Raw genomic sequence first — 9,903 nt, forward strand, 5'->3', positions numbered from 1 at the left:
GAAAATTACACGGTAAAAATTTATGAAACTTATATTTTAAGAACTGTGGTGAAAAAATGCATTGATGTGAACATACATTTTACTATACTAATAAATATATATACTCTAGAAAAAGGCAGAAATTAAGAAATTTAAAACAAATAATGTGCGTTTGTCTTGAACTCAAATCCGCTAACTTAAAATAATAATCATATTACCATTAAATCTAGAGTAATTTATTGCATTTGAATGGATGTAATTGATGGCCGTTGCCAAAATTTAATGTGATGCATTGATTAGAGTTTACTGCAAAATTAAAATAATAAAAATGTCTCGTAGCAAAATTGAGCCCCGCCATTTATGAAAGAAACAAGCCACTTTACCATTGAACCATTGAGATCGTACTACTAATATTGTTGCCTAAATTTTAGTTATCACAAATCAGGGTGGGGGTGCAATTGCACCCACTGTATTCCCCGTAGAGACACCACTGCTCCTACATAACTCTAAATTGTCACATACCCATATATATAATATGATATTGACTTGGGCTTAGGAGACCGCCCTTGGAGCATCCCCTTGGCCCGGGGTTCACCTTAGAGGGGGCACCCGTCAAGGCGTGTCTACTTTCAAGAATGGTCAGCGATTCTCAAGCTCATGTATGATTATTTTGACCGAAACACCTACGATTCAGATCACGATTTTTACAAAGCTTGTATACAAAATTATGAATGTTTTTCCAAAATGGGGTTTAATAACAAACAAATTAACGAAATGGGGTGACTTTGAAAATAATTACCAAAAATGGGTCCACGTAGGCTCGGGTTTGGTGGAGCTAGGTTCCGGATTATAGTCGCTTAGCCGGACAACGATTTTAGTTGAAAACGCTCACCCGGTGAGCGACTTAATAGTATTTTTGGAAAAAAAAAAAAACTAATATTGCATAATGAAGGAATCGAACCCGCGTCAAATTCTTTGAACAGTCGCCTCCAAACCACCACAACGAGAGTAATCACTTGATTATTTAAAGCGCTTGAAAGATGATAAACGCAGTATAAAATAAGATCAACGATTACGAGTACAAGAATAATTAAATTGCTGCGCTAATTATGACATAAGTCTCTGCCTGGTACAGTGGTTAGTGGATTATTATAATTGTCAATGCCCATGGGTTCGATTCCTGCTAGGATCATTTTTCTATTATTTTTTTTTTTTTTTTTTGCAAAATAGTGTAGCATTTGGGCCCCTAAGTTGACTTGGACCTCGATCATCTGCGCCCCTAAGCGACTTGGGCTAAAAAAATTTGCCCTTAAAAGACTGTAATTTCATGTCACCCAACACGTAGTCGCTTAGCGGGAAAGCGACTTGAATACAAGTATAGGTTCGGGTGTGACGTGGACCCATTTTGAGTAATAACTTTCAATAAAACCTTATTGTGTTAATTTTTTTTGTTTTAAACCCTATTTTTGAAAAAAACTCCAAAATTATAGATTAGTACCCCTAAATAAGTTGAAACTATAGTAGACCCGGAAATTTCTTGAACACGAAATAATCGAACCCAACCAAACCCGAACCTTTGCTAGCTTGAAATGACTCCGTTCTAAATTAACCCGACTTACACCTTAGTTCCTTACCGAGTTAGCCCGTTTGCAGGTCTTGTGAATTGTGATATGATCGTATTATGATCATCTGAACTCAAAAACACAGAAAATTGGCGGGTAAACATGTTACTCAGAACATTCATCTCCTCCTTCCCACAAATCACTTCTCCGTTCCGACTCCCCTCCCTTTCTCCCACCTCCTTCCACCACCGTCTCTCTTTCCGCCGCTACGCCCTCTCCAGCTCCACTGCTCCTTCGCCTCCTCCGCAACCACCGAAGTCATCAGCCAAACCAGCTCGCCCCGTGCTCTTCCTTCCGCCGGGAGTCCAACCCGAAGATGTAACCGATAAAATGATCCTCCCCGATTCCAACATTGTAATCGGACCGTATGCCGGTCATGCCCAAATTAAGGATGTTACGTTTATCAAGAGTAGTGACAAGCCCAAGGATTGCCCTAAAGACGGCCTCCCTGAATTCGCCATTTTGGGCCGGTCTAATGTCGGAAAGTCTTCGCTTATTAATGCCCTTGTTAGGAAGAAGGAGATTGCTTTGACTTCTAAGAAGCCTGGTGGGTTTCAGTTTCCTTTTTTTTGGGTGCATACCAGGTGTTTGATTGAATGCCTCGCTGAAATTTGAAAAATATATGTTTGATTATTTGTTTGTTTTGTTTTGCAGGGAAGACTCAGCTTATTAATCATTTTCTTGTGGATAAGAAATGGTATATTGTGGATTTGCCTGGATATGGGTGAGTCCTTTCGCTCCTCGACAAAAACTCATGTAAGACTGTTGTAGTGTTGTGTGCACATACCAGACGCCCACACCCAATTTATAGACAAGGCTATGTTTGCTTTCTGTCTTATGTCATCCTTGTTTTGAATGAATCGTCAAGAATGCAGCAAGTCTCATTTGATTATTGTTAAAGAAGATGAGGTACTTAATATCTTGTACTCCCTCGTCCTAATCGATTGTTTAGTTTCTTGTTCTTTATGAGAGGTGTTTTAATCAAAGGTAAACAAACGATACGGACGAAGGGAGTATTTTAGGTAACTTTTGGTCATGGAGAACACAGTGATGAAAATATGTATATTCATCTGATATAGTCACTGTTGGTTTCGAATGTGGCTTGATTGTGGTCTTCACTTGGATACTTAGGGTGTGTTTGGATTGGGGGATTTGGAGGGAAAAGAAAGGGAGGGAGAGCAGGGGATTTAAAATCTCTTGTTTGGATAACAAATGAGGGTGGAGAGAAATGGAGGGGGAGAGATTTGAAGGATTCAATTTCACTCCTCCAAGCCTAATCAAAATCTCTCCACAATAGGCAAGATTTGGAGGGAATTTGTATCCAAACACCCACACCCCATTCCCCCTCCCCTTCCCTTCTCTCCCTTTCTCTTTCCTCCTTTCTCCTCCCCTCCCTTTCCCTCCACTTTTGCTATCCAAACACACCCTTAAGGCCATGAGACTCTCTTACTAAGGGTGTGTTTGGATAGTAAAAGTGGAGGGAAAGGGAGGGGAAGGAGAAGGAGGGAAGAGAAAGGGATAGAAGGGAAGGGGATGGAGAATAAGGAGGTCATTTTCCCTCCAAATCTTGCCTTTGTTGGAGAGGAAATAATTTGGCTTGGAGGGGAGAAGTGGAGGGATTTATTTTTCCTCCCCTCAAAATCCCTCCACCTCCATTTTGCTAACCAAACAAAGGATTTGTCATCCCTTTCTTTCCCTCCAAATCCTCCTATCCAAACAGACCCTAAGGACGTCCACTCTTAAATCTTAATACATGCTGCTAGATGAGGATTTTTTGTTTTTTTTTGTTTTGCAATTCGAATGCCTTGATGGACAAAAGACTTGTTTTTCATTATGTATCTCCATTCTCGCCATTTCACCATTTTTTTAACCAAGTTTTTTCTCAATAGAATCTTTTTTACCTAAAGACTTACGAGAACAAATACTTGTTTTGATTAACTTACATATATAGATGACATTTTAATGACATTGATGAGTTGAAATTGACTATTTGCTTCAAACTATTATAAATTGATGTGATTATTCTAGTGAGGATACAACATTTGCAGGATCTCTTGTGCTTAACCATTCATCTATTGTTCCAATTTTAAGGTTTGCAAAGGCGTCGGAATCTGCACGGATGGATTGGTCTTCATTCACTAAAGGTTACTTCTTGAATCGAGATACACTTGTGGCAGTGCTATTGCTAATCGATGCAAGTGTTCCCCCTAAAACGATTGATCTTGATTGTGCTAATTGGCTTGGACGAAACAATGTATTAACCTCTTAATTCTTACTCTTCGACTTAGAAGTTTCATTTTGTTGTAATTTATGCATATTTTGCACAGGCTCACTTGATCAATTTCGTTCTCATTTCTTTGTTGCTCTGGTTGCACTCTTTAGGTACCGATCACCTTTGTCTTCACCAAGTGTGATAAGACGAAGGGTGGAAAAGGAGCAAAGCCAGTTGAGAACATCAAAGCGTTTCAGGATTTGATGAGCAAAAATTACAAGCAACCGCCCCCATGGATCATGACTAGCAGTGTCACCGGTTTAGGCAGGGATGGACTTCTTCTGCACATGTCACAGCTAAGAAATTATTGGGATAGTTAGAAGCATACCAAATGTTCAGGTACACTTTCATCTCACTAGGGCTTGATAACATAAGCGTTTTATCTTATACAGGTCATTAACCTTGTAGTAGTATTAGTAGTAAATTTTCTACGTCAGACTGTAATATAGTACCGGAATTGTCAACAAACCAATTTATATTCATTCCTGTGTTTCAATCTGAAGATGTCTGTATATAGATGCATTACTGTTCATTACATGCACACATCGTGGTGCGGGGAAGGGTGGCACGCCAAATAGGAAACCTTAAGATTAGAATATAGTCTTCTATGCTTTGGTATGAGAACAATGCTTGATTCTTTTCACCGTATGTTTTGTTTTTCTCCGAAAGGGCTGATTAAGTCAAAAGTGACATTGCTAGATCAGAAGATGACCAATTAGCTTGTTAATAATTCCTGTATTATAAGGTCGATCTTTGACTCTTTCTCTTATGCTTAGAGTCTTTAACTTTAAACATGCACACATCATGGCGCGGTGAAGGGTGGACTAGCGGAGCTCTATATATTGAACTATAGACTAAGGTGTTTTATGCTTTTACATTTTTTTGACTTTGTAGTGGATTCTATGCACTACATGTTCTGTAGTTTTCCATCTTGGGGTTGATTAATCCAATACTCCGTATTAGCTAGTTTATTTGCTAAAGTTTTGACTAGTGATATGATATCAGTTTAATACTGTCGTTATGGCTTTGCTAAGAAAGATAAGTCGAAGTATTCTACTCCCTCCATCTCAATTATATTGTCTCCTTTTTCTCCAAAATTTATCCCGAAATTATTGCTTCAATTCTAAATTAGTAAGGAGAAAGTTTGATCATCAAATATTGTCCCTAGATAATCAGTTACCACTATAATCTATATCCACTACAATAACATTGTCTCAATTTCTCCAATTCAAGAGTTTTTTTTTCTTTTTTACGATGAGTGGACCCGTAGCTTGGTGCGCCCTGGGGTATATGTGATAGCCTATAAATACGTATACGAGGTAAGCCACCCAAGAGTGACATGCTCGAAGTCTAGACGGCATAGCTTCTGTGCATAAACGCTCCACAAGATTCTTCTTGGGGAGGCAGAGGCTTAAACCTAAGACCCTTGGGAATTTCACCAAAGTTTTAACCCCTAAACTCCATCGTTATGGGCCTCTAATTCAAGGGTTAGACTAGGTAATTCATCATTTTTTGTTAAATACTGGTAATAAAAAATAGGGACAATGAGAATAGGATAGAAGTAGTAGTTGATCAAGTCAAAAGCGAAATAGCTAGTATTAGAAATGTCAATCTTTGACTCTTTGGTATTGACTTTACGGTGTTGGACCTTGGACTTTTTTACATAGGCAGTTTGCGTGTAGAATTGAAAGTGATATGTAATACTCCATGGTTTTTGACCAACCCAAAATCACATCAAATTAGAGTCAAAAGGGACCTGTCTCATAATCCTTGCTTGATTTTTGGTACAAGATCAAGACCTTTGCGTTTCCACATACCAACCAATTCTTTAACGCACAGAAACAATTTCTCTGGTTTGAATACCATTAATATCACTAATCATTATTGATATGCTAGTATTTTCACGTAAACTGTCGTACTTTGGTTTAATGAACATCCCGTCTAGTTTACACGAAAACACAGTCGAATTTTGATGAATTGGAGAAATTGGAAGTAATGTAACTAGTATAACTTGAAAGTAAATCAGTGTGATGAACATCAAAGGGGGTTTGTAAACTTTTTTTGGTTCTAAACCCGTGAGAAGTACAAGAGCAAAAAAGAAAGAAATACAAAAATGTCTAAAATTACACCCCGGAAGCTTTATAAAGACCGTCATTTATGTTTTCTACATGATACAACATCTGAGATTTAGTGAGAAACGGGAGCTGGTCCTGGACTCAACATAGCAAAGTTAAACCAAGCCTGAAAGTTTGGTGATAGGTTTAGTTCACTAATGCCTTCCCATCCTTGATTTTTATCAGATGATTTGGAGTCCAGTGTTGCGGATGGCTTTTCCGTGGGTTTATTCTGAGTTTGAGTTTGAGTCTGAAAATGAAGGCGATGAGGGTTGAGTGGAAGAGGGGGTGGTGCAACACTCTGTAGGGTAGCTCGTCTAGGATCAGGTTTTTGTGCACCCGTCAGCTCTTGAACAAGCTGACGGAAGTGAATTGGCTTCACCTTGTACACCTTAGGCTGTTGACTATTACTAGATGCTTTTGTTGCTGGTCTTTTTATGCTTCCTGTGGACTTATGCTGTGTGTTGTTGTCATATTGCTGGTTTATGTCATTTAAACTATTGTATGCCACCATCTTTCTTTCGGGTTAGACTCGTCCTCGTCTAATTTTGAAATGAATTCAACAACCACAACCACAACAACAACAACAAAGCCTTATCGCCTATTCAACGGTAAAAGTTCCGGAAAATGGAAAGAAGGGGTTTGAATGTTTGGTATATGAGGATGACCAAAAGATTGAGTTTGTAATGTTTGGGTGTGTTTTTTTGGATGTTATATAGGAGTAGTAGTGTGGACGAAGGGTTAGAATTTTGATCAAAGACGTAATCCATGACATATGCGTATGCTGATTTTATGCTTAAATCCTGATTTTTATCATGTATTGAACAAGTGTTGATTCTGAATATATGGGCATTTTTGGCTTTTTGTGTGGGTGGCGGGCCTTTAAGGCCTTGACCAGCAGCCTTTGGGTTCCCTCCACACCTATCTTAACTAACTACATTTATTTTTCCTATTTTTTAATGGTAGTCTCAACTCTCAAATATCTTATTTTTAAGGTAGGTCTCAGCTCAGCTATGAATTTTCTCAAATTTTCGGTTAGGACATATTATATTCGATAAATCTTAAGATGAGTCAAATAAATAACAAATCATATAGTAAGTTGTCTAGGCAGGGCCGTCTCCGACATTTTTGAGGCCCTGTGCAAAATTTAAAAGTAGGCCCCTAATAATTGTAGGTTATTCATGAAATAAATTTTAAATTCAAGAAAACATTGTGTGAAGTTTGTATTTTTTTTTTAGTTTTTATACTTTTTAAAACTTTTGTTTGATGAACATTTCATTTACATACATTCTACTCCGTAATAGATAATGAAGATGGCATATATGCCTTATTTTTATGATCTCTCTATTATAATAATATGGACATGATGAATAGATATAGCCTTTTGAAGTAAATTAAACTAATAATGTCATTTGAAAAAAATGAAAGAAAGAAACAATAAAACAAGGGCACACATTTTATTTAAAATTGAAAATCTTGTGTGTAGTAACATGAAGTATAGTTGTTAAGATGGTATGTTTCTCATACTTCTCACGCATCGACCCGAGTTCGAATCCTGCCCATCCCATTATTTGATGTTTTGCTGTACAAAACAAAATAAAATAAAATAATCCCTTGAAAAGGGGTCTGTAAGGAATCAAACTCAGAACTAATTAGTACAAAATAGCAATACCTACCAACTTGCCAGAGAACTATTGATGCTATAAAAGCACATTACATGCTATATATACATACAATAAGGAATTCCAGATATTGGGCCCCTTAAAATCGGGGGCCCTGCATGGGTTGTACACCCTTTCAGCCGGCCCTGTGTCTAGGGTTTGACAAAAATTTTGTCCTTTATTACCATCGTATGGTAGTATTTAATCCATTTTGAGATTCAAGACAATACTCTGTTTTTAAGTAAGATTTACTGATGACTTTTTTTACTTTCACAATCCTTGATGTTATCATTTTAACTCTATTTTTTGTCCTTACTTTTTTTCATTCGGAAATAATTAGGAAGATTATTCTTGGATAGAGAAATGTTAAATCATACAAACGAGTTTGACGTATCCAAATGATGGAGAGAGAGTTCGCTTTTTAAGTCTAAAAATATTTCACTCTAAAACCAATTAGATACGGAGGGAGTAACACCTTAGCTTATAAAGTGTTAAACTCTCCCCTGTTTTATCCATGTGGAATACTCACATATGGGGTGGAATACTCACATGTGGAATGGAATGAATTGAGTCCATTCAAATGTTTGATTGGCTAATTTTGGATGGAGTTAGATATCCAATGGATTCTAACTCTACCCCAACCCCTTCAAAAATCATACCCACCTTCTTCCCTTGGATTCAAACTCGATTCTTTCCGCCTATTTATTAAATTGAACCAAACAGCTTTAAGATGGAATGAAGTTGAAAACCTATATCTCTATAATATTATACTTCATTTCATTCCTTCATCTGAAACCAAACGAACACTTAATATATTGAACTTTTATATGCAAACTCATTATTTTCTCCCGGACTTTAAAAGTCAACTTTGATCATTATTCTCTCTTAATTTATCCCTACTCTCTCCATCGGTCATTGTTGATTGAGTTGGCTATCAAATACGGAGTACTCCGTATTAGAAAAACCCAAATTAGTGTATCAATGGGACTATGCGAGTCATCCATCTTTGTTACGTTTTCACTGTGATTTCCAGATTTCAGGGCTCATAAAATAATGGGCAATTAGAGAACCTTCCAAAATTCCATGTTATAATAGAAATTAAACTAAACAGCCTGTATCATGAAGTATTATGTGAGAATTATGATATGGCATGGGTCTTCCTGATGTTTTGATGATTACGTGCTCGTTGTAAATTATTATGGAGTATAATGTATTAAGATTCGTTTCATAGAAACAGAAATTATGAGTCACTCATTCTAGAGAAAAAAAATATATGCTAGATAATTAGATATAGCCCTGGCTTGCGCAAGCTATGTGCTAGCCTAATTGGTTTTTTTAACGTGTGTCCTAAGAACACGGAATAAGAAATTATTTAAGGAAATAAATTTAAGATTCAATCAAGAGAAATAGAGAAATATAATGATATAATATAACATTTAATCTATATATCTATCTATATATATAATAATAAAAAGACAAACTAACTACCTATCCTAATGACACATTAACATTTTTAATTATTTACACAACCCATATCCACATCACCAAGTCATTTATTAACAAAAGGAACAAAAAAACAATAAAGGAAAAAAAAAAGCACTAAATAACACCATCATCTCACAAACATTAAAATTTGTCTTTTTTTTTTTTTTTTTGATGACGAGGGGGTTGAGTCCCCCCCGGGCCCATGCATTCCCGCACCACCACATGGACCATGTAAGCCACCCCTTTCGGAGGCTGCAGTGGCCAAGTGATCATCGCCCCAGCTGGTAGTCGAACCCGGGACCTCTCAACTTCTGCATTTCTGCAAGTTTCAAGGTTTAATCCGGCTACCACTGGACTAGCACCACTTGGTTCAATTTTTTAACTTCATAGTAAACTAAACGACTGAAACAACAATTAAACATTATATTAAATTTTAAATTTTAATTTTAAGACTTTATTGTAAAATAAGTTATCTCACAACAACAAAAATGAACATATAAATAAACTTTTACTATTTTATTGTTACAATCATATTAATATTAGTTTAATTGTGCAATATTATGTTGTATATTTATACCCGTTATTTTCAATTAATTAGTTAATTATAAAAAAAGCTTAAAAAATAAAATAACATAGTTTTTTCATATAACGTACATTAAATACTTCATATAGCGTAGTAAATTAAATATTATAGTACAAGAATAGCATAGAGAGCACCAATGATATAGTTCTACGGCCATGTTATCATGCTATGAAACAACAAAAAACAT

General features: G+C 36.5%; 2 protein-coding genes across 3 annotated transcripts; one reads left to right on the forward strand and one right to left on the reverse strand.

Moving 5' to 3' along the window:
- The first annotated feature begins 1,530 nt into the window (after window positions 1-1,530).
- Window positions 1,531-6,239, forward strand: LOC141623099 (GTP-binding protein At2g22870). Of its 2 annotated transcripts, XM_074439161.1 has the most exons (5): window positions 1,531-2,148; window positions 2,256-2,325; window positions 3,693-3,855; window positions 3,984-4,212; window positions 6,174-6,239. In XM_074439161.1, exons 1-4 carry the CDS (start codon window positions 1,704-1,706, stop codon window positions 4,191-4,193), a joined length of 888 nt encoding a protein of 295 aa, XP_074295262.1. In that variant the 5' UTR covers window positions 1,531-1,703; the 3' UTR covers window positions 4,194-4,212; window positions 6,174-6,239. The 2 variants fall into 2 exon arrangements, with proteins under 2 accessions (XP_074295262.1, XP_074295264.1); XM_074439163.1 differs by lacking the exon at window positions 6,174-6,239 and having other exon boundaries at window positions 3,984-4,375.
- LOC141617000 (uncharacterized) lies at window positions 6,061-6,501 on the reverse strand. Its single transcript, XM_074434168.1, has one exon. The coding sequence runs from the start codon at window positions 6,499-6,501 to the stop codon at window positions 6,061-6,063; it is 441 nt and encodes a 146-aa protein (XP_074290269.1).
- Between the last annotated feature and the right edge of the window lie 3,402 nt (window positions 6,502-9,903).

Source organism: Silene latifolia, chromosome X, assembly GCF_048544455.1.
Source record: "Silene latifolia isolate original U9 population chromosome X, ASM4854445v1, whole genome shotgun sequence".
In the NCBI taxonomy this organism is placed as follows: Eukaryota; Viridiplantae; Streptophyta; class Magnoliopsida; order Caryophyllales; family Caryophyllaceae; genus Silene; species Silene latifolia.

Bases quoted from the DNA above. Each gene is read 5' to 3' on its own strand.
- LOC141623099 (XM_074439161.1), top strand. From the start codon at position 1,704: ATGTTACTCAGAACATTCATCTCCTCCTTCCCACAAATCACTTCTCCG. The intron at 2,326-3,692 runs GTGAGTCCTTTC...TCCAATTTTAAG, and splicing joins GTGGATTTGCCTGGATATGG to GTTTGCAAAGGCGTCGGAAT. The intron at 3,856-3,983 runs GTATTAACCTCT...TGCACTCTTTAG, and splicing joins ATTGGCTTGGACGAAACAAT to GTACCGATCACCTTTGTCTT.
- LOC141617000 (XM_074434168.1), bottom strand. From the start codon at position 6,501: ATGGTGGCATACAATAGTTTAAATGACATAAACCAGCAATATGACAAC.